Below are 23170 nucleotides of genomic sequence, written 5' to 3'. Positions count from 1 at the left end.
CAGCAAAGTATCTGCCACTCAGCTACAACAGGAGTAATCATGTGGAGTACATGGAACAGGCTCTTAATGCCCTGTGGTGTGTACAGGCACTCCATACAATCTCACCGGTCACCTCCCATGGCAGGAGCTGTTCAAGCCTTACCTTTCAGTTCTTCAGTCACTTCCTCTTTCTATTCCGGTTTTTACACTGTTCTCTTCTCATGTTCCAGATCTTCTCTTTTCTTTCCTGTCCTTTCCCTATTGTACTTTTACCTCTAATTTCTTCAGTCTGCTCTACTTTCTTTTCTTTTGTTTCTTTATATTCTTATTTCCCAGTCCATTTTTTTGACTCAGTGTCTTTCTCTGACTCTCTTCAATGTCTGTAGTCTTAGTCCCACGCAATAAACCTCTTTTTTTTTTTTTCTGCTCTTTTTAGGTTACTCTTTTGTGATAAGTTTGGTTTTCACAAAAATACTTAATTTATGTCTTGTATATCTTCAGCTTGCATTCCTTTAGATTCTAAATCATCACGCTCTGCCCAATTCCAAATGTAACTTTCTTCTCTAGTGTCATGGCATCTGTCCATCTGATGCCTTCTCACTCACAACTTGCTTCTCCGTCCCCTCAGTTCTTAAAGCAAAGGAAATGGCATACCATGATAAATCTCCACACAAAACTTCAAAGTTGCTACCCAATCTTCTGCAGTTTTCTTCTTAATCCACTCCATCAGGAAAAATTTATCTGTTGCCTACATCTTCTCCCCAGCTGGTGGACAAGAACTCTTATTGCTCAAGAGGGCTAAGAAGGCGGCAATTTTGGTTACTGAAATTCATCAGGAGTCCTATTGATTCTCTACCTACAGTAGAAGGCTTTTGATTATCACAGGTATTCTCCATTAGAAATTTCTTCACCCTGGAACAGTCATTCTGTCGTACTGTCAACTCTAGTTATGGAACAGGGAAATTGAGAGATTGTTCTGGCCAGATTCTATGAACTTGGGGAAACACAACTTTGGAGAACAAATTTGCTTGCAAGAAATATCTAGGAACATATTCCAAGTCTGCAGCTTTTCAACTGCATGTATTTCTGTTGAGGATAAGAAAAAAACCTGTTCATCCACCTGGTGTTTTGGAGTCCACCTCTCAATGAAGTTGTGTGAAGTGTTGATTCTTATCCTTCAGTCTATCGACCGGTAACAATGTGGTATGAATTTGTGGAAATGTTGCAAGAACCCAAGTAGCTGACCCCATCCTGACAGAGTCCTGACTGCAATCCTCACTTCAAAAAAAAAAAACATTCAGTAGATCAGATATATTTGACAGTCTCCCATTAAACACTTTAAGAACATGTTTTACCATGTCTTATGGGTGAAAATTGTTTAGCTACCTGTATCACTTTCAACCACAAAACCTTTCCCTTTCTATGCTGTTTTTCTGCTGATATCAAGTAATCACCTTGAACTGCCATACATCTCCTCTAAAACTAGCAACAAGGACACAAATTACTCATCTTTCCTAGACTTCTTGCAATCTGACAATAAATTCTTAGAAGTCTTAGATGCTGCTCCTTGCACAACTATCACTTGATCTTCTTTCTCTGAGAGAGCACTCCAGAGTGCCATCTTTGTACTTCTCTCAGATCAAAGCCTGGTCAAGTATTAAAATCCACAGCCCTTTTTGCAAAGAATTTTGTGCACTCGGACTGCTTGTCAGAAACACGAGGAGAAGCTTTGCCCAGCTAGAAGATATAGCTTCTTACACAGAGATATAAATTTGATGTTTATTTATGCTGCCTAAAAATGTGAAGGTGAGCAATGTAAACACACTTGAATGATACTTTTCTTCCTCTACTACAAAGAAGGTTACAGCATAAACTATGTAAAAGGTTAAAGTGTAATTGGATGATGATTTCATAGTGACTATAAGGAAGATCTAAGGCATGTTTTCTATCTACAGGTGCATGTCATGTGTAAGAGCAGAAGTTGCTTCCAGCATGAGGATTAAGCCTACGCTAGACTGACAAGGAGGTAGTTCCGTATTTGCAGACCAAAAATTGGTCTTGAAATACAAATAACAGTTCTCCTTTTTTAAATATCTATCTTATCTTTCTTTCCCATGCAATAGCTGACAGATTGTGTATAGGGAACAAGACTGTGAAATTTGGGGAAGAATGAGGAGGGGCTAATATAAGCTTGGGATGTATACCTGGGTCTCCTGATGTTTGCTGGCAGGATTTCTCAGGACAGGTTCTTCGGCAGAGAGCAAGGCTGGACTCACTGGCACAGGGTTTATTTCCTGCTGAAGAACCCTTTAAACACGCCGTTACGGTGAATCCACCAAACAGACTTGAGATAAATTGGTAAAGACTTGGACTAGCAACACAGAAATGAAAGGCTCCATTCTCTATTCATGGTCTCATAAACTGTTAACTCCCACGTGAATTGCTCTATTAGATTCCCACTGTAAAGTCTTCAGCTCCCTTTTGGTCTTTTTTCTTCTCTTTATCGTGTCATTTGCACAGGATACCATTTTAGACACATAGTATTTTAACCTGAGAGGTTAACTCTTCCACTGGCAATTTAAAAAGATTGGACTGCATGAAAATACCTTACAGCATGCATGTGTTGCTTGCTACAAGGGAGTGCAGATTCTCTCTGAGTCCAAGCTATTAATAATGATTTGTATGGAGACCAAGTAATAGAAAAAATATTTAGGGAAAGATTTCTTAGTTCTTATAAGATTGATTCTTTGGTAGGCAACTTTCTTGGTTTATGAATTAATTTAGAAGTACTGTGTTGTAAATTAAAAAGCACAGTACATAGCACTCAGGCTAAGGGCAGTTTTGTTGTTATGACTGCCCGAGATCTGATAAACTATTATATCTGCCTTTATAAACACTTTATTAAATATCACACTATCGCAAACCCAAGAATGTTGTATAAAAGCAACTTGAGCAATTCAACATCCACTTTTTTGTCATAAAAAGAAGAAATATTCTCTTGATTAGTTTCTATGAAGCATAATAACTGTAAAATAAACAAGATAATCCTTGTGTAAACAGCATAGGGTACGCAAAGCACAGAAATGGATAGAGGCACAAAGAACATTCTTGGCTCTAAAACCTGAAAGCAAATTTCTACTTCATTTGATCTAGTTTAATAATAGTTTTAATTGCAGTATTTTAAAGTCACTGTAAAAAAAAAAAAAAAAAAAAACCACTTTTCTAACTTTTTTTTTTTTAATCTGTCCTCCTAGGTAGCATCCCCTGAGCTGCAATGAACCTTTGGGTTCATGTACCCCTGCAAACCTATCTCTAGACTTCGACAGTGGAGTTCTGCCTGGCAGCTATGGTTCTGTTCCTCATGTATCAAGGAAACAAAATGTGGTTCGTCTGTCCTCAGAACAAACATCTAACGTACAGTTTGCTGGCAACGCTCCTTGCTCCATACAAGAAGTCCAACCAGTGTTTCACAGCCATGATCATAAGAAATACAGACTTCTCTCATAATCAGCTGTTTCCCTTCTTTAAGCGTGTCCTTCAACTCAGATGTAATGAATGGATTTTTACTTTCTTTTTCTTGTTATTTTAATCCCCAGTTTTGAAGGCACAGATAGTTTACATTTCTACAGTGACCGACATCTGAAGCACTCTGTGCGAACATTACTCAGTGAAACTTCATGTGGCCAGCTGGAATGAAGACACCTGCCTCGACAAAGACCATGATCCATGAAAAATACAAGGAAGCAGAATCAGACATTTTTCAAGAGCTGGATAGCTCTCAAATAGTACTAATCCTGCCAGATCCCAGTGTTTCTTTTGAACTAGAACTCTGGTTAACATGGTTAAGACATAAATACTGAAAGGAAATGACTGAATTCTTTTTTTTTTCAAATTCCTATGTATATGTGTATATGTATGTGCATGTGCATGTGCATGTATGTGTCTTTATCAACTTATATAGGATATAAACAATATTAGAATTTAAAGTCCTGGTTTTGTCTTGTTTACATCTTCATAGCATCCATTCCACAAATAGCAGATTTCCTGTGGACAGCAACTATGGGAAGGTGTAGCCGCAATCAGTATTTAAAATGGCCTGGAGGTCTTCCAGACCACTGGAGAACCTGTCTCCAAACTTTTACCTACGATCCAAAGGAAGGACCAACTCTTCCCAATATACAAAAGTATTTGAACACATTATACTGTTTTCTAAAAGATAGACAGGCATCAAGGTATTTTTTTTACTTAGTTTACACTAGTGCTGTGTTTCGTCTAGGTATCCTTTTATGCTTCGTTTCTGAGACTCTCAAATTTACCCAGTGGCAGATTTATAAGGAGTCAGAATACGAAAATGACTTTAACTTCCATTATTTACCTCTCTTTAGCACCATACGCATTCCTATGCCACATAATACTTTCTTAGTCATGCACCACCTCCACGTAGTTTAGGGCAATGTCGTCCCACGGATTATCTTCCATTTTTCTTTATTCCCATGTCAACAGGATCAATACTTTCCATTTGCAGCACTTTTTTTTTCTGTTTAGAATCAGCCTGACAGGCAAAAGCAACAAAATGTCCCATGGACATACCACAGTGTTCAGTGTAACTCCACCTTTGATATCAATTGCATTCATGTCATTAGCACGGCAATCAACATGTTATGTGGTGGTCAACACACATAATTACTCATTCTTAAACAGGCACACACAGCTCAGCTTCAGCGTAAGAGAAGCTAACACAAGCATGGAAGTTTTTCCCAATTATTTTTGAGGGTCGCCCAAAAAGGAGGAGATTTCTTTCCCCTGACTTTACGGAGGAGTTTCTAGCCCACGGTGCCTCTAATCCGGATTAGACGATGGTATCCAAAAGGCGGGCAGCTGGGGCTCTGTTCACTGCTCTCCCTGGTTGCAGGGCTGTCAGTGAGCTGGTAACAAACACTGAGAAGCCGATGGCAATCACAAACTCCTCTCTTTGGGAGCTATTTTGGGGAGATGAGGGTGAATCCCTGCTCAGTACACAGGAATGGATGGTCAGAGAGCAGCAGCGGATAGCAATCCCATTACCTACAGAGGTATTAGAAAAGTGTTCCCAGCTGAAAGCCTTTTTCCAATTCCAATTGTTGGTTGAACAACAACGACATTAAGGGCAGCATTGTTCCATTTGCTACTGTGTCAAACAATGCAATGACTGTTTAGAATCACATTTTGTTGCCCGAGTAGCTGAATTTACTGTAGGAGCATTTACATGCAGAAAATCTGCATTCCTTAAAGCAGATGTTTTTAATTTTAATAACATCAGCCTATAGAAAATAATATCTGAAATATTCTGATTTCTGTGTGCATGTTGCTGTTTAGAAGTAACACTCCATCTTGGCGGGTTTGCAGAAAAATTCAGGAGCCACCAGAAGAAATAAGCTGCTACTAACTGTGCTACCAAGAATCAGGCTGCATATCTTTTTCTTTGAAAGGCACTTTGAAATGCCCTCCTGTGCAGAAGAGTGTCATTTTCTGCGCTGTAGATACGCTGCGTTATAGACCCATAGACCCATACTTGGAAAATTGCACACGTAAAATTATTTGTGGTGTACTCCTTTACTTTTCCACACATGCAGCCCAGATGTGTGCATGCACATATCATACAAAATAGGCATGTACTGGTTTTACAAGATAGGATGTATCTTTATGAATAGTACACGAATGGAGCCAGCGAAAGCCCTTCATGAGCTCTAGGGTGTGCAGGGCAGAGCCTCCAGGTAAGGAAAGATAGATATATACCCAGTACTCACTTTTCCCACTACTCTGTCTAAACTGCAGGATGGGGCATAGAGGTCCTTGAGGTGGCTGTAAAACAGTGCTTGCAGTGCCTTATTGCAACCGCACAGAGCTCAGCGCAAGCTGCTCGGCTCAGTGAGAAACTGAGCAAAATTAGGCTGGACTGTGCTCTGCCCTCCTGTGCAGGGCAGGTAATGGTGTATGAGCTGGCTCAGGTGTGTACAAGTTGTTTCCATTTACAGCAGGCACATGCAAAACTTGAATTCATACAAATAGGTGCCACTCTGATGAGCAGTCTTGTTGGCTTAAGTAGCACAACTTGTATTGATGAGGTCTATACCTGTGAGGTTTTGTGATCTTTCTTTTTTCTATGGGCATATTTTATAGATACTGTACGACACACGATTAGGATCAACATATTTGAACTGTGGATCATTCTACAACCTTTCTTAATAAAACTCAGGCTTTGAAATCACTTTGCCTGTTCTATTAAAAAAAAAAAAAAAGCCTGAGAAAAAAAAAGGCAGTGTAACTTTCATTTAGCAATATATAAGACAGTTTTTAACTTAAAGGACATATGTTTGAAAGAATACATTTAACTGCATATGCTACCACTGCTTTCTGCTTCATAGCTGCCAGACTTCCCAGTGACCGGTCACTTCAAGAGCTGTGCCGCACGCATGTGTGTGTGCTGAGATAGGAAAAGCGCTGCACTGTGAGATTATGTGTGAAGCAATTGTTTAAAGCCCTGCTCTTCCAAATCGCTGCAACCCAGCAGCAAACCACCGGACCTACCAGCTATTCCCTGCTCTCTCGGTGACCTAAACCCGGATTTGGGCCCTCAGGGTAAGCAAAAGCAGGACTTGATAATGAGAAAGAACCGAAACAAGGTGTGGAGACAGATAACAAAACATTCATAGCACCTCAGATGCAAGCATGCTTGCATTGAATAAAACAGTTTTAGGATGTACGAATGCTGCTTTACAGAGAAACATGACTCTGAAAAAAATATTTTTCCATGGAGCAGATTTTTAAAGGTATCAAGATGCAGAGAGCTGTATATTTTGGTTTTCAAAGGTATCCACGGTTAAAATCCTCAAAGGGATTTATATGCTAAGCTTGCACTTATTTCGAGAAGCATTAGACCCTTCGCCACTTCGAAATCCTCCCGTCGAAGTACCTCTATTTTAGAGTGCAAAAATCTATTTTAAAAGTGGCCCTGTGAAACTGAAGCTGCAATTTAGCTCCACTGGCGGATAAACGATCTCAAACTTCAACAGTTTTGGAGTAACTAGAAAGAAAATAGCCTAATATGCTGGTTAGGAGGGGGACGGTGGAGCATTACTTCTGACTTCCAAGTTTTGCACTTCGGTGCACTGTGAGAGGGCAGCGCGGTTGGCATCACGAGTAACCGCAGCCTGTCCCTGCAGATGCCAGCGCTGCTCCCGCGGAAGTCGCAGGGAGTTTCGTCGTTGAGGGGATAGAGTTTGGTCTCCCCCATCCAGGGGGGCTGGAAGGGGACATAGGGGGTATTTTTTTCCTGTGTAGGTATCTTTAGATGTACCTGCGAAATGTTCGAGTCGTAAAGCCGTTGAATCCTTGTGTTTTGCTGCTAGAGAGAATCCATAAAAAGAGATTTATTGTCATATTTCCCTTTTCTGCTGTATGGTTCCTCTCCATCATAAAATATTCCCGTCGGTTTATAGCACAGCAAATAGGGCAGCTTAGTTCCTAAGCGCCGGCGTTTCCCTCTGTTACACCACGGCACAATCGAATCAGCTCCTATTTTGGTCGATACCGGGGAGCGGGGTGTTTACCGAGACCTGATGGGTGCAGGGGTGGTTGTGCAGGGGTCCGCACCAGCCCGCCAATCTGTAGGGACCCGTCCCGGCGGTTTTCACTTTTTATTCTTCCTGCCGAAGATTTACGGCGGCTTTGTACAACAGTCAAACAAGAAGCAGCAGCTGTGGAAAACGGGACAAATCCTCAGAGCAGTTTAATGGGGAGAGGGGGAACGGAGCCCAGCAAGCAAACCCAGCCGTTTCGGGAGCCTCGCGGGGGGAGAAGGGGCGAAGGGGGAGGGGAGACTGTTGGGAGAAACCGCTCTTGCTGGGAGGCTCGGGGCTGCAGAGCAGCATGGCAAAAAAAAAAAACCCTCAGGATTTTTTTTTTTCCCCAAGGTCACTCGTTAAGCGGCTCCCCCGAGGGGCCCTGCTCGCCCCCCGGCTCCCCGACCTCGGGAAAGGTGTTTGCGGGGATGGGTGGGGGCAGCTCGCCACAGCGGGCAGGTAGCCACAAGCCGGGCCCTAATTACGAAGCAAACAAGGGTGAAATATTGGATCGGCCTCGCCCGTGACAAGATCTGCGCTTTTTTTTTTTGCCGCCCGTTTGTTTGTGGAGCCCTATTTAAAGGCGCTTGATTGAGGAAACGTTGGAAATAGCAGCGAGGGTTTCCCTAATGAGACCTCTAGAGGAAAGCGGTGGCATTCGGGGGGCTCGGGAAGGAGGAGGGCAAGCGCTTAACCCTTTCCAGCCGCCCCTCGCCCGCCGGGGCCGTCCGGGGAGCCGGGGCCGGCCGCCCCCCGGGAGCCGCAGCGGGCAGAGAAGGCCAGCCCTCCCCCTCGGCCTTCGGCATCTCAACCCCTGGCCAGCGGGAGAGGGGGTGTCGGCGGGTACTGGCTGGGGCAGCGCCGGGGCAGGGCTGAGCATCCTCGCCTTCTCTCGGGGCGAGGGTTGGACGGGACCCGGGCGGTGGCCCCGGGCGTGCGGCCCGGCGGGACCGCGCCGTCGGGGCGCTGCCTGCCCGCCGCCTCCGAGATTACTGGCTCGGACCGTTGAGCTGCCGCGGGCTGATGCCCCAACCCCGCAGTTCCAGGGCGGGCAGAGGAAAAAAGGAGCCCTATAGAAATGCTAGAAAGACCAGGAATGTCACGGGCAAGTGACAAGATGTGTGACATTAATGTGCCCGGCGCTAGGGCCTTGCTGCACTCTCTGCCCTGTGCTCCTTGCCCCGCTTCCTCCCGCTGTGTGAGCCCACCCCGGCCCCTATTCTTGCAGCCTCACCCATCACCCGAATCCCAAGCCAAATACCAACGAGATCTCTGGCAAAACGCACGCTGGTAACGTTTTGAAAGGTGCAAATACCCCTAAGGGAGCGCGGACTGCTGTCCCCTTGCATGTTTCTTCCTCGGCGCGCTCAAACGCGAACGATATCGAAATCCCCCCCGCGCTGTCGATTTTATAAATCGAGTTTCGTTCCGAAAAACTGGGCTGGCGCTGGCTGCAACGCCCTCGGGTCTCAACGAGGTGGGCTTTGCGCCTGCTTCCCCCCAGCCGCCGCGCCGGCTTCTGCGCCTGCATCACCGCCAGCGTTGATACGTCTATACGTGTGCGTCTGCATATATACACACACACACATCTATATATATATACACACACCTGGTCGCAGGTCAAAATAATCTTTGAGGGAATACCTAATAAAAAGGGAGCGTTGTCTCTTCCTAGAGGGAAGAAAAATGAAAAGCAGGAAAACAAAGTGTTGACTTAGTAAAACATGTTCTGCACGGTGATGTAAAATATTTATTTTTTGTTGTCGCATTTACACCCAGGGTTTTGGCCGCGGCTGCGTTTCCCTGCAGGTCTGAGGAGGCTCATGACGCTCAGTTCTCCGTTTCCCGGCTTCTTCAGTTACTTCCTGAAGGGAAGAGTAAAGACAATTTTTTTTTTTTTTCCGGCTGAAGTGAAGCAAATAAAGATTTTGCATATCCACGGATGTGCTATATCATCTGTAAGAAAAAATTACAGTGCAGCCTCGCGGTTCTAGTAAAGCCTCCTGCCTTCGTTTATGTTATGCCATTTCTGTTTGTAATTATTTTTATTTTAATTTTATGTCATTTTTAACGGAAGCCAGACCGTTTTTCCCTCCGTGTTTTGTACACAATGCTCTCTTTCTCGATAAGATGTTCTTTCCTATCTTTTCGGTTTTTCTTTTGAAAATGTTTATAGTTCCCCACAAGCAATTCTCCAATATTTCTCTCTTGAATTTTAAGGACTTGTCCCTGTCTTGCTTTATTTGTTTGTGTGAAATTTAGTTTGAAAGGAGATCAGAGAGAGCAGGAGGGGTTTGTAATAAGAGAATGACCAAGTGACCTGAAGGCTGATTATATGTCATTAACTGGAGACTTGGTGTATCCAAATTACCGAAAAGACCTCACTCAGCCAGATCAATTACGCCGAGATACCCATATAGGAATTGTGGTCCAGGCTGATACCCCTAACAAGTGTGGGGCCGACATTCATCCGCAGGAGTCAGCTGCGGAGATTTAAGGCGAGCCCTTGTGATTCAGCCGGCCGCGGGCGAGCGGGAGCAGGGTACGGTGCAGCAGGTACAGGGTGCGGGGGCACCGGCAGGAAGGCACCCACATTTTGGGGCGTACAGTTTGGGTGAAATTGCAGTTAATTGTCACTGCTCCAGAGGGAATTTTTTTCTTTTTTTTTTTTTTTTCAAGCCAAGCGAGGTTGCCTTTGATCTATGAAGGCTGCTTGAACCCTAGCCTTGTTAAACGGAGGCTTTCCGTGGAGAATAACAATAGGACTGTTCATTTCTGTTAGCCTAAACCCCAAAAGATGCCAGCCTAACCTCTGCTTCTTCCAATGCCTGAGCATCAGATGCTGGAGGTCAAAATGTTTGTTAGTGAAGGCAATGACATTCGCTAGCTATTTCATCGGCGTAGAGCTCAAGAGCGGATTAAGATGCTCCTTCCCGGGAAGGCAAACAACGTTACGTGAAAATAAAAAAAAAAGAAAAAGAAAAAGAAACAAGAACGAAAACAAAAAAAAAACCACGTGTGCACGTCTGTATACGTGCGTGTGTATCTATAGGTTAGATACATGACAAACCCGGTAAATAGAGAGACACTGTGCGTCCGCTGCAGAATTTTATAAGGTCTTTATTATTGTTTTTCTGACCAAAATAAAGGGTCTTGGTTGCGGTTCGTTGTGTTTTTCTTCTCTTTTTGTGACTCCTGTCTAGGGTCTAAATGCAACTCTGGATCCTCGATCACAAATATAAGCAATCCTCGAATAATTGCTTACACATGCAGTGGTAAAACGCGTAGGGTCCCGCGCTTACCGCCAACCACTGCAACTTACTAAATGGTCAGTGTCTTGGGTTTTTTCGTCTCTACTCCTTTTTTTTTTTTTTTTTTTTGTATATACAACGGCTGCGAGATTGTCATGCCTGAAATATGTGGGCGTTCATTACCGATAATAGTAGCGTAAACCAGGGTTCTTCCACCTCCGATGGCAGCAACTAATTCGGGCCTGCTGGGCCCGATTCTGCCCTCTGCCCTGGACGTTGAAATCCAGGTTGTTCGAGCGTAACAGAGGGTGCAAGTAGGCCTATTAGCCACAAGTCCTTGTCATTAACCCGCACTGACAGGTTGACCTTCAAATGATATTTCTCCTGTACCTTTCCACAAAAAAAAAAAACCAAACCGGTTGCTTGTGGATTTACATCCTTCTGCGAACTCCTAAGCGATGGCCCAGGGGTAGGATGCGCGGCATCCCCGGGGGCACGGGCTGCTTCGGGGTCCCCAAATCCGTCCGAGAGCGACACCCCTTTCCGATACCTTCGGTCCCGGGTCAATGACATCATGCACTCTATAAATTCAAACGCGTCTCCACTTTTCAAGCCGTGCACCGGGCAGCTGAGCGATGAGGTGGGCGGCCGAGCGGGAGGAGGAAAGAGAGGCACCCTGCAGCCCCGCAACCCCAGCCCCGTACCCCCGGGGGTTTAGGAGCAGTCGGGGGGACAGTCCGACCAGGGCTGCGTCTCGAATGCAAGGGACGGGGTGCCCTGGGGGGGGGGGGCGGGTTTGCAGGTCTGGTTGTTTGTCCGCTCTAATGAAAATTGTAAAGGAGAGGGGAGGACCCGGCGCTGCAGCACGGCTGAGCTCGGTACCGGACACCGCAGCGTCGGTGGGGGTCCCGCTGCTGCCTCTGCCACCCTGCCCCCTGCCGCTCTGCCACCCCCAAAATCGCCCCGTCGGTATCGGACGCTCCTTGACAAGAAGGTGCCGCAAAGGAGGGGAACGAATGGGAGGCTCGCTGCTCAGGCACCGGCCAGGGTTTTTTGTGCCCCTGGCCTGCTCATTAAAACGCCCTGCCCGGCGGGGCCTGCAGCCCTCCCAGCCAGCTAGCTCGAGAGACCCCGGCAGATGTGGGTTTCCGACCACCCAGCCTCGGCACCTCTTCCCCCGTTTCCATACGGTTTCGTCTGATTCAGATAAATTAGCTTAATTTGCAATTTAGCTTAATTCACAGAAACTCGGCCCGGGGAGAGGAGGGGGCTGGGAGCACGGCTCCCTTGTTTTCTTATCCCCAAATCCCACCCTACTCTTGGCCCAGAGGAGAGAAGTGACCTGGCGATAAGCGGCCCTGCTGAGTGGGCGCCTTGCCCGCCGCCCCCCGCCGCACCCGGGCTCCGGCCCCCCGCTTCCCGAAGGCGAGGGCAGCCCCTTCCTCCCGCTCAGCTCTGGGAGCGGGACAGGCTGCAATCGTGGGGCGAAAGGAACGATAAAACCCCCGACACGTACCCCCCGACAAAATAAAATGAAGAAAAAAAAAAAAAAAACAAACCAGCGACAACAACAACAAAAAAAAAAACAACCAAGGTGGGGAGGAAAGGGAAAACCAGCCCCAGCACAGTCGCCACCAGAATTTCTTAATTACAGCGAGCTGAGAAAGTCCTGTCTGGCAGCAGAACCCAGATAAATCGCCGCCTAACATGCAACCATTGTGGCAGGGAAATCAGTGACATAAGGCTAGAGCTTTTTAAAAAAAAAAAAAAAAAATTTAATTTTAAGGAATTAATTTGTGTACCAAAGAAAATCTAATCAAATCAATAAGCGGAAGATCGGCAAAACGCTGGTGCTTTTCAGAGGACTTTAAGCCTGGTCTTGGGGAAGGCACTTCGGGCTGCAGAGTTTTCCAAGGCGTTGATCAAACAGAAAAGGCTACAATCCCTGATCCGTCAGCCCGAGCAGCTAAAAGCTGAGAGAGAACACAAGAGCTGCATTGGCTCTAAAACTCGCTTTATAAAACGCATAAACACTGCTGGGGGATAGGAGGAAAACATATATATATATAAAATATTCTGCTGGGTGCTTTGTCTAGAGACCCTCTTTTGGAGAAAGAGGATAGTGAAGGAATAGAGATACTAGCTTTGGAGACTGGCATTCTGATCGGTATCTCCTGTATGTTTTATTACTTTTTCTCTGTCTCGTGTTTTCCGTTCCCTTTATTACCCAAGATGTTCTCGGGGTGACCGTAGTGGCTCGCCACCGAAACTGTGGCGGTTGCAGTCCACCCTGAGGTATCTTGGAAAGCTCCCACGCGAATGAGGAGAGCGCAAAGCAGCACAGCCCTGACTGCCAGCCCGGGTACCTTTCCGGCCTTGACAACGCCCGCTTCTTCTTCGCATCAAGGAAAATACCACAGCAAAACAAAACCGCAGAACGGGGTGGGTTTCCAGGCTGTGCTCCGAGAGGCCGGGGTGCGCTGCCCGCACTGCGTGCCCGCGGCCTTCCTTAAATTTAAAAACCTGCAGCGGGGACACGTTACTTCCTCGGGATAATACAATATATACGCGTGTGCCTATATAGGTACATATATCCATCAGTCAGTTTGGTTACAGGCATGTGCGTGTGTCCGCATGAGACGTGTGCGTGTACACATCGTTTCTGCATCTGGACCGGTTTTTCACTTTCGTGCTAGCTTTACACCCAGACGCACACGCTTACACAGCCTCACGCCCGCGTTCCTGTTCTCACCGCCCGTCCCGGCCCTGAGCCCCCCGCCCTGCCCCACCGCGTGGCCGCCGCCCCGCTTCCCCCGCGGTGGTTCCCCGCCAAAGCCCCGCTCCCCGGTACCGCAGCAGGCTGCTCCCCGCCAGGCGGCCTCACCCGCGGAGGTTGCCGCCTCCCCGCAGAGCTTTCCTCTCCGAGTGCCCCCCCCACCCGTTCCCAAAGCCCCCAGACCCGCTCTCTCCCGAAGCCCCCGGCTCCCGGCGATACCCCCGGCGGCGAGCGGGGCGGCAGCTCTCCTCTGCGCCAGGGCCGCTTGGGCTCAGCTCGCCCCCCCCACCCTCCCCTCCTCAGGTGTTAGGTTGGTTCCCCGCAGAGGGGCTTTTTCACCCTCTTCCCCCGGCCCCTCAGGGCATCCCCACCGACTCCACGGTGAGTCCCGAGCGGGCACTGTGCTCCTGCGGACACTGGACCTGCGGTTCTCGCTGCCTCCTTTCGCAGACTCCTCTGTCTCTATCTTTCTCTTTCTTTAATTTACGACCTCCCCGCTCCTGTTGACACAGTTTTCCACACTGCCTGCGTGGTAGGATCTCATGGTAATATACGCCGAAGCAGTCCAGCCCGCACACCCGAGGGTGGGTAACTGATAGTTCGCAGCTATTTAGTAACGCTTGGCTCCATTTGAAGATGACAACAATTCGCCTCGCCTCCCAGTTATCCCTGAATTACAGCTTGAAACTCATTTTCCCTTTGTGGCGTCTTCGAGCTCGCCAAAGCAAAACACCTACAGAGCTACGGGGGATTTCCTCCTGGCCTGACCGTTAAACAAACGTTTAACTGTTCCCTTTCGATAACCAAACCTGCTTTCTGCAGATGCTGGTCTTTTTTTTTTAATTTTATTTTATTTTTTATTGCAGAGGCAGGAATGCGGCGAAATATTTATACATTTGTTAGTAAAAGCTAGAAAATAAGCTCTGAACACGCCGTAAAAAATATTCGGTTACTTACCGATCAGAGCAGTTAAACGGGGACGAAACGGATTTCAGGAGCGTGAGGGAGTGGGGCGAACGCAGGCAGCGAGCTGGAAGAGAATGAGTTAGACCCGGGTTTATTGTCAGTGTCTCGAAGCCATTTTTTTTTTCTGGAAGAAAATACCGTCCCTAGCCCAATCGAGCCTGAGCTCCCCGCTCCCTTGGCGAGCCCGCAGCCAGACGTCGCTAGCTGGGACCCCACGCCCGGTGGCAGAGGGTCCAGAGGAACTTCACCTCCCTCCCCACGGGAAAGAGCGGTCTCTTTGTGCCTGTTAACCGGCGATAACAGGACAAGCCGGAGCGGGCCAGGGCCCGGCAGTGGCACCGAGCAGCCGACACAGTGCCCTCCGAAGCTGGCTGCGTTTGCTCCTCTGCGGCACTGGCGCAAAGCGATTTGTGAGAGCAACCGCGGAGCGTGTGTCAAGCTCTCGCGCAGATTTTTGCCAAGAAATTCCTGGGGTCCATACCGTACCTGGTTTGAGCTGGTCCGATATTTAAGTTTTAATGAGTTTGTTGGGTTTTTTTGGTTGTTGTTGTTGTTTTTTTTTTTTAAACGCAGATTTTACAGTAAGGCATCTGCTAAACACTTGCATTAACCTCTGCCTCCATGATAATTTTCCCCCCCTTGTTTTAATTACATTATGGATGCGGAGGGGCAGCCAATCCTAAAAGAGGAGTTCGGCAATTAGCGGGGCGAACATCAAAAAAAGTTTTATTGCGGGGGGCGGCGGGCCCCGCCTCCGCCGCCAGCCATTGGCGGCCGCCCTTTCTGACGCCATATATTAACCCGGACGGCCCTAAACATGTAGCTGTACATGGAGATCGCGCCGGCGAGCCCTGCCACTGCCCCGAGCCCCGCCGCCGAGCCCCGCCGAGCCCCGTCGAGCCCGGCCGAGCCAGGGGCGCGGATGCCCCCCAGGACCCCCGCCAGGGCGGCCACCCCCACAGCACGGCAGGCAGGGATGGGCGCGCCCTCCCCGCACTGACGGCCCCGCAGCAGGGGCTCATGGAGGGGTGCCGCGTGTAAGTACCCACCCACCCATCCCGGCCGCGGCGGACTTGGCGAGAGCGGAGGGAAGCAAGAGGCGAGGAAGATCCCGGGCTGGGAAGCCAAGCCGTTTTGTTTTGGTCGACTTCGCTCCATATATATATATATTTTTTTTATTTTTCCTGTGCGCGCTTCCTCGAAGACCCGGCCTCGGGCGAGAAGGAGGAGGAGGTGGAGGCACAACGCATGAGCGGCGGCGGCGGCGCTTGGGGAGGGGGGATCGCTCGGGCACCCGCGGGAACTCTGCAGCAGCGCCCTATGGAGAGGCAGCGGGCGGCGGGGCGGTGCTGAGGGGCGAGTGGCGGGGAGCATCTCCCGCCGGCTGGGCCGGAGGGGGGGGCGGGAGGGAAGGGGGAAAGTTTTGTTTTGGGGGCCCGGGGAGGGCGGGGTGGGGTGCGCTAGGCAGCGGGGATGAGTCTAGTGGGCGGCTTCCCCCACCACCCGGTGGTCCACCATGAGGGCTACCCCTTCGCCGCCGCTGCCGCCGCCGCCGCCGCCGCCAGCCGCTGCGGCCACGAGGAGAACCCCTACTTCCACGGCTGGCTTATCAGCAGCCACCCGGAGATGTCTCCCCCCGACTACAGCATGGCTCTGTCCTACAGCCCCGAGTACGCCAACGGGGCGCCGGGCATGGACCACTCCCATTACGGGGGGGTGCCTCCCGGGAACGGCCCGCCCGGGCTCGGGGGGCCCCGGCCGGTGAAGCGCAGGGGGACGGCGAACCGCAAGGAACGGCGCAGGACTCAGAGCATCAACAGCGCCTTCGCGGAGCTGCGGGAGTGCATCCCCAACGTGCCCGCCGACACCAAGCTCTCCAAAATCAAGACCCTCCGCCTGGCCACCAGCTACATCGCCTACCTCATGGACCTGCTGGCCAAGGATGACCAGAACGGGGAGGCGGAGGCCTTCAAGGCAGAGATCAAGAAGACAGACGTGAAGGAGGAGAAGAGGAAGAAAGAGCTGGTCAGTGCTCTGCCATGGGACGGGACGGGGCGGGGAGGGGGGGGCCGCTCTGGGCCAGGCCGAGCCATCGGGTGATGTTGGCGAGGGGACACCTCGGTACCGCTCGTCCCTGGCTGCACCCGCGGGCCGAGAGCGGGAGAGGGCACGGCCACGGGCGGCCCTCGGCTCTAGCAAAGCACCCGAATCCGACCCCGGGGCTGCCAGCAGCGGCGGGGGGAGCATCGCGACGGCAGTGCCCCACAGTGTGGTGTGGTGGTGGGGGGGTCCGTTCCCGGGTAGGGCTCGCCCCGGATCCCAAATGGTGATCCCGCCGGAGACCAAGCCTCCACTCCCTCACATGAAAGTCTAGAGGGGGGCGATTACATGCGCAGCCGGGCGCGGCTCTAGACCCTGGTCAGGCTGTGGGTCCGCAGCGCCGGCCTTTCCCGGCTGCCCGCGGCCGGGCAGCGCCAGGCGTAGGCCCCGCGGCCCGCTCGGGCCGCATTCTCGCTGATCCCGGCGGCGTATCACCCCCGCTCCGTGCCCGCGCCCGTCTCCTTCCCGGAGGGGCCAGTTTGGCGCGGGGCGCACCGCCATTCCTATCTCCTCGCTTCCCCGGCCGCCCGAGGGCAGCGGGGCCGGGTTCGGCCTCCGCCGGGGCCGGGGCGGGGGGCGCGAAGATCGCGGGGCCGGTCCCGGGCCCACGGGCGGCGGCTTCGCCCGCGGAGGCCGTCCCGCGGGCCTCGGCGGGACTCACCACCTCCTCCTCGCTTTCCCTCTCCGGGCAGGGCAGAGGTGACCTAGAGAGGGGAGGAATAGCTCTAACCCTTTTTTTTCCCCTCCTCTCCCCCTTATCTTTTTTTTCCCCCCCTTCTCTCTCTTTTCTCTCTCCCTTTGCATCTTGTTTCCCCAGAACGAAATCTTGAAAAGCACAGTTAGCAGCAACGATAAGAAAACCAAAGGGAGGACTGGCTGGCCTCAGCATGTCTGGGCTTTGGAGCTCAAGCAGTGAGCACGGCGGGACTGGAGGAGCCGTCCTCTCAGTCTCCGTTAGCGACCTCTCCTCCGAGGACTCTGTATTTGGAATCGTCTGATTTATTTATGTGCAATTTCTCCCCCTACCCCCCCCCCCCCGCCCCGAAATGTGGATGTTTGAAGGAGAGGGAAAAAGCATTCCATATATGAAGAGGAAACTCCAGCTTGGTAAGGGGTAACGTCTCTAATAATTTCGTGAATGTTATTTGGTCTGTATAAAACATGGGGAAAACAGAACCGTAGAAAAGGGAAAGAAAAAAAAAACTAAAAAAGAAAAAAATCCCTCCCTGGCATTAGTGTGTATGTGAAGTGTATCTTTAATACTTGGCCTTTTGGATATAAATATTCATGGGATTATAAAGCTATATTTCAACAGAAGCAGTTGCACCAATGTTTCGATTGACTCGGTATTTAGTGTTGTAATTTTGTTGTGGTCGTTCAGTATTTGAAGATGTTTTCAAACAGTTATTGGTTATGTGCACTTCCGTCCGTAAGGGAAAAAGTGGAATCTAATTAATATTGAAGGTGTAAACGTTGTAAGTACTCAATAAACCACTGTGTGTGTTTTTTACAAAACAAAAAAAAAAAAAAAAGAAAAAGAAAAAAAAAGAAAACCCAAATCTTTTTATGTTTTATACCTCAAAACGTTTTGAATAACAGCGTTGTTTATGGCTTTTTTTTCATAATATTTAAAATATTCGGAAGTAAACTAAATTATAAAGATGGCTCCTAAGTTTATTTTTAAACAACTGGCTAAAGGAGGGGAGGGGTCCTGCCGGCCCCGCGTGTGTTGAGCAGAAACCGGCAGCCTCGCAGGACGGGAATGCCTTGTGGTGGTGTTCTCCAGGCAGGAGACCGGGGATAGGACAAGGGTGCAAACCCCGGGGCGGGTCGGGAATGGCGGGGGTGCGGGGTCTTCCCGCCGCCGGAGCGCGGAGGCGGCGGTGCCAGGCGCTGCGGGACCCGAGCCGCGGGGGTGGGAGGGGGTTCCCCGCAGGGCTGGGCTCGGAGTAACTGCAAAGCAGGTAATTTTAGGTCCAGGGAGAAAGAGTGAACAAGGGATTTGCGGGGCGGGGGGGTATATGAGATTTACAATGAGCTACGGGGAACTTTATATTAACTTTTGCGGTTCCCAAAACTCTCCTGGGGTGCACGCTTCCACTCCGCCACAGCAAGCATTTTTTTTTCCTTGTTCTTTTTAACATTTGTTTGTTTGTTTGTTTGTTTTCCTGACTGCAAACTGCAGCAGCCCGTACTCCGGCCCCGTCCAGCCCTTTCGTCCGCTTCCCCTGCGCGATCTCCCGTCCCACGTGTCCCCGCCGCCCTCTCGCCCCGTCCGCCGCCTCCTCCGCGAGGCTCCCGGTGGCTTTTCCGCTCCCGGGTGCCGGGGCGAGCTGCAGACACTCAGCACTGGGAAATGCGAGGCATCCCTCTGTATCGTAGCCAGGCAAGGAAAATTTAATTTTTTCTTTTTTTTTTTCTTTTCCTAAGCTTTTTACATAAAGAAGCCGCTCGAGGTATTTTGGGCAATTCCCGGTCAAGCGCAAGGTTTTCCGCCTTTTCCAGTATAGGAGTCGGGTTCATATTTTCATTTTTCACTTTAATAATCTCAACTTAAACCAAGCTGGCTCTCTCTCCAGGTCCAGGCCCGCATATCTTCCTGCCTTTCCCCGCCGCCGCGCCTGAGGAAGCGGCTCCCGAGGAGACCCGGCGCTGAGCGCAGGTAGATGTGCAGTCGCCCATTAAAAAAAGATAAGGGAAAAGCCTCCGCGCCGTTCCGCCGCCCCCGCTGACAGTGGGGAGGTTGTGGGGTTACAACAACCAGACAAAAGCGATGTGCCCTGCCTCCCGCCGGGTCAGGCAGCCCGGCTCTGCGCTCCGCCGTGGGTCCGCGTTTACAGACACTTGCTTTTGTTTATAACGCTTGGAGAGAAGAATCTCTCCGCCTTGTTTGCTTTTCCTTGCCCAGCTGATAAACTGGAGAGTCTCGAACTCCCCTTCTGCTCTAACCTCTTTTTATTTTTTCTTTTCCCACGGCACAAAAAAAAAAAAGGGGGGGGGGGCGAGGGGTGGCTGCGAGAGCCCATCCGCCTGGAGAACTGGAGAATCGCCTCTCCGATATTTCCCCATCAATAATTTTTCCTCTTTAAAACATTAATTTCTCAGAGTCGGGAGCTGTTCTGGATCCTCTAAGGAGGATCTCTTTTAATTGTTCACTAATGAGGATGTTGCCGTTTTCTCGGGAGCCGTCATTCCCGCAGCTAAATCACAAGAGCTCTAGACAGGCCGGAGCCGACAAAAATGTAGATTTTGACGTTAAAAGCTAAACTGGGAAGAGGAAGGTAAATTGATGGGCGATGGGGATGTCAGTACACTGGCCCCAGCTCTCCCGAGACCTGATAACAGCGGAGCCCTGCGCCCGCAACCCTGCCCGCACCGGGGGGCACGGCTGCCCCGGTAATCCCTGAGGGCCGCAGCATTTTGGGGAGCTTTTTCGCGGGTGAAAAGCAAGTAGGAGGAGGGATGGCAGAGGGGACCGGTGGAAGCCGTGTCCCGCAGACGGGCTTATGGCCCCGGTTCGCTTAGATTTGGGCTGGTGGCCGCGTTTCTTTGCTGGGGGAGTGAGAGTCTCTGCTCTGCCTCAGGAGAAAATAACATTTTAATTTGTTTCTTCCCCTTGAAGAGGAACGGCAACAGAACTCCTGCGGGTGTCGTCCCGCACCCCCTCGCCCTCCCAGGAAACGTGCCCTCAGCTCCCTGGGGTGCGGGCCCGGACACACTCCGCAAAACGCTGCGGCCGCTCGCCCGCGGAGCAGGAGTCGAGAACCTCCCTGGCGGCAGCTTTTTAAGGCAAAGAGCAGGGTGGTTTGCTAGAGCTCGCGGCAGTTTTGGGGAGCAAGAAGGCAGCGAGGGGGCGGCCCGCTGCCCCCTCACCGGCTGCGAGAGAGTCCAGGCGGCTGCTGGGGTTAGGGAGGGGGGGTGTCCCCTGCGACGTGTGGAACCCCCAGCCCTGCCCCTGCTTTTGGGGTGGTTTAAAGTGCCCCCGTTGCTATCGGCCGTGCACGGTATGCCTGCATTCCAGCAGGCGGGGAAGATAAACTCTGGTGGGGCTTTTTTGTTCGTTTTGCTTCGCGTCATGGGTTTGGTTTGTGGGTTGTTGGGTTTTTTGTTTTTTTTTTTCACTCCCTCGTTCCCAGGAGCTCCTCTCCGCGTCAAAAGATTATTGCGATAATTAGTGCTAATTTGCTGTCGTTGTCAAAGAGGTGCAACGGGGCCTTTCTGGCCCAGCCGCAGACACCCCCGGAACACGCGCCGAGTCACCCGCGGGCAGCCGTGGGGATATAAACACGGGCAGGGGAATGCCATGGGGATATAAACAAGGGCAAGGGGGATACAGCGTGAGCCTGGAAGGTGGGTGAGGAAGGGAGAAGGTTAATAATAAAACCTCTAAGCAAAATATCCTCTTCTCACGCTGGGAAACCTAACCTTAAACCTCCTTCTTCGCACGTACTCGCCCGGCGGCTCACAAATACACCCAGAAGAACCCTCCAAGTAGCGATGGGAAGGAAATGCGTTCCGCACGCCTGCAGACATAATCCCCTCTGCTGTAACAAGGGGCTTATCAATGTTTTATATATTTTTAATTTGGGATTTTTTTTTTTTTTTTTGCAGGCCATGAAATATGTGGCTTTACAAACGAGCTCCCATCTTTCCTATTTCTAATTGGCCAATTACTGTTCAGCTGTTTCAGCTCGTCCCGGACAATGGAGATTAAAGCGGAGTCGTTATCTGGATTATATATTCACATAAATTCTAGCAGAGTTGGGCGATGCGCGGGGCCAGTGCCTCTCTCTGGGAATCCCCGTGGCCCCCTCTCCCCTTTCCAAACCAGCGTGGCGTGCATCTCCCTCTTCCCCAGCTCCCCCCCCCCTTCCATTTTCCTCTAGAAATGTCGTTGCTTTGATGATCCGATTGTACAGCATTGATTACAAATTTATTCTCAGACACTATATAAGTCTTTATATCTGCTATTAGAGACATCTGGGAATGATTAGAGCCCTCCCTCCCCCGGCCCTGCTGCCTCTATCTTGCAGCGAGGAGCTAGAGACACGTTGACGTCAGATCAGACGGCTCGGAGCCATCCGGCGCTCCTTTTGGGTGTAATCGCGGCGGCGCCTTCCAACCCCCCCGCCCCCGCCACGGCCCCGGCCCCGGTCCTGATCGGGATGCGGGAGCTGTGGGACGCGGCCCTCCCGTCCCGGGGCTCCTCTGACGCGCAGCACCCCCCCCCCCCCCCCCGAGGCACCGGCTCTTCTGGAGTTTGCCTCCGAGGTTGTTTGTTTATTTGTCTCTTTGGAAATTTGAGAAAAGCAACAGCGGTGCTTCCCCGCTCCCCCCTCCCCGCCCCTTCCCCGCTCCCTCCCAGAGCTCGCTTTATCTCAGCCCAGTTTCTCCCGGCGCGCTCGCTCACAGCTCAGTCTTCCAAAATAAATACCGAGCCAGGCAGGTTTCCACCTTATGTCTTAAAAATTAGAAAGTAGGGCAAGCAAAGCACCGCGCCCGCCCCCCCACTCCAATGTGGCAGCTGGGTTCACACCGAGGAGAGAGCTGGGGGCTGCTGTGGGACAGGGCGATTCCCCACCCAAACGGCAGCGCTGCTGGCTGGGGGATGGCTCTGCACCTGCTATTAAATCCTAATGAATCGCCTCTAATCGGGGGCTGGGGCCGAACAGCCAGAGCAGTCGCCCTGGCTCAGTGGGACCTTTGCCACCCTTGTTTTCACAAACTTTTCACTTTATGATTTTGGTGCTTTTCGTACCACTCCTTTTTTTTTTTCACAAGGAGATAAAAAATAATAATTGAATAAAGACAACTTGAGCCTCCGCCGGCTGTTCGTGAAGTCTTGGACGGCTGACACTTGTACAGCTGTAGGCGGCAATCAGTGCTGCTACCGGGTGGCGGGCTGGGGGGGGGTGTGAGAAAGCGGTTCGTCTCGTCTCCAGAGGAAAGAGATAATGGCAGACTATTTGTCTGAAGGATTAAAATCTCCGGACGCCTGTTAGGAGGAAAACAAACAAACAAACAAGCCCCTCGTCACCCCGAAAATAAATAACAATATACTCTTCCATCTCTTTGTTCCAGCAGAATAAAATGAAATCAACCCCCTGAGACACCGCAACGCTTGGCTGTGTCTATCTGTAATCTCGAAAGGAAAAGGAACATTTCCTTTCTGAATCATTGCAAATGCTACGCTGTGTGCTCGGCTTCCCACCACAGCCACCGACCCCACGGCTCCGGAGGGGCGGGGGGGGGGGGGAGCAGGAAATTAAGAGAAAGGAAAGTAAAAGTAAAGAAGGGGAAAAAAAGCCAATCAAACCCGAAGTGGAAAAAAAAAAAAAAAAAAAAACAACAACCACAACACAACAACAACAACAGAAAAAAAAAAACACAACCAAACAAAAACCAGCAGCCCCTGGAGGGCTCTGCCTGGTGCGGGCTGCTCGGCCGGGCTGAGGCGGTCACCCCGACGCCGCTTCGCGGAGACCCCCACGGTCCTG

General features: G+C 50.5%; 1 protein-coding gene and 3 long non-coding RNA genes across 6 annotated transcripts; 2 read left to right on the top strand and 2 right to left on the bottom strand.

The window, feature by feature from the left end:
• Nucleotides 1-9289: 9289 nt before the first annotated feature.
• LOC147600968 (uncharacterized) lies at nucleotides 9290-15253 on the bottom strand. The gene is made up of 3 exons (XR_015258482.1): nucleotides 15060-15253; nucleotides 14565-14637; nucleotides 9290-9445 (listed from the first exon to the last, which is right to left on the bottom strand). It is a non-coding gene; the product is annotated as an uncharacterized LOC147600968 (long non-coding RNA).
• On the bottom strand, nucleotides 12591-14542 carry LOC147600969 (uncharacterized). Of its 2 annotated transcripts, none has more exons than XR_015258484.1 (3): nucleotides 14030-14542; nucleotides 13198-13354; nucleotides 12591-12804 (listed from the first exon to the last, which is right to left on the bottom strand). It is a non-coding gene; the product is annotated as an uncharacterized LOC147600969 (long non-coding RNA). The 2 variants fall into 2 exon arrangements; XR_015258483.1 differs by having other exon boundaries at nucleotides 13979-14540.
• A 793-nt stretch (nucleotides 15254-16046) lies between the features above and the next one.
• Nucleotides 16047-18335, top strand: HAND2 (heart and neural crest derivatives expressed 2). Its single transcript, XM_086747017.1, has 2 exons — nucleotides 16047-16598; nucleotides 17491-18335. The coding sequence occupies exons 1-2, from the start codon at nucleotides 16047-16049 to the stop codon at nucleotides 17587-17589; spliced, it is 651 nt and encodes a 216-aa protein (XP_086603143.1). The 3' UTR covers nucleotides 17590-18335.
• Nucleotides 18336-18863: 528 nt separating this feature from the next.
• Nucleotides 18864-22917, top strand: LOC147600966 (uncharacterized). Of its 2 annotated transcripts, none has more exons than XR_015258522.1 (3): nucleotides 18864-19059; nucleotides 19253-19335; nucleotides 22755-22917. It is a non-coding gene; the product is annotated as an uncharacterized LOC147600966 (long non-coding RNA). The 2 variants fall into 2 exon arrangements; XR_015258521.1 differs by lacking the exon at nucleotides 22755-22917 and adding an exon at nucleotides 21285-21615.
• The last annotated feature ends 253 nt before the right edge of the window (nucleotides 22918-23170 follow it).

Source organism: Chlamydotis macqueenii, chromosome 4 (assembly GCF_036417535.1).
Source record: "Chlamydotis macqueenii isolate bChlMac1 chromosome 4, bChlMac1.mat, whole genome shotgun sequence".
In the NCBI taxonomy this organism is placed as follows: Eukaryota; Metazoa; Chordata; class Aves; order Otidiformes; family Otididae; genus Chlamydotis; species Chlamydotis macqueenii.
The sequence above is the reverse complement of the archived record's forward strand: the minus strand, read 5'-3'. Positions and strand labels throughout refer to the sequence as shown.

Excerpts from the sequence above, each read along its gene's own strand:
- HAND2 (XM_086747017.1), top strand. The coding sequence starts at position 16,047 with ATGAGTCTAGTGGGCGGCTTCCCCCACCACCCGGTGGTCCACCATGAG. Across the intron at positions 16,599-17,490 it reads AGAAGAGGAAGAAAGAGCTG|AACGAAATCTTGAAAAGCAC; the intron begins GTCAGTGCTCTG and ends TTGTTTCCCCAG.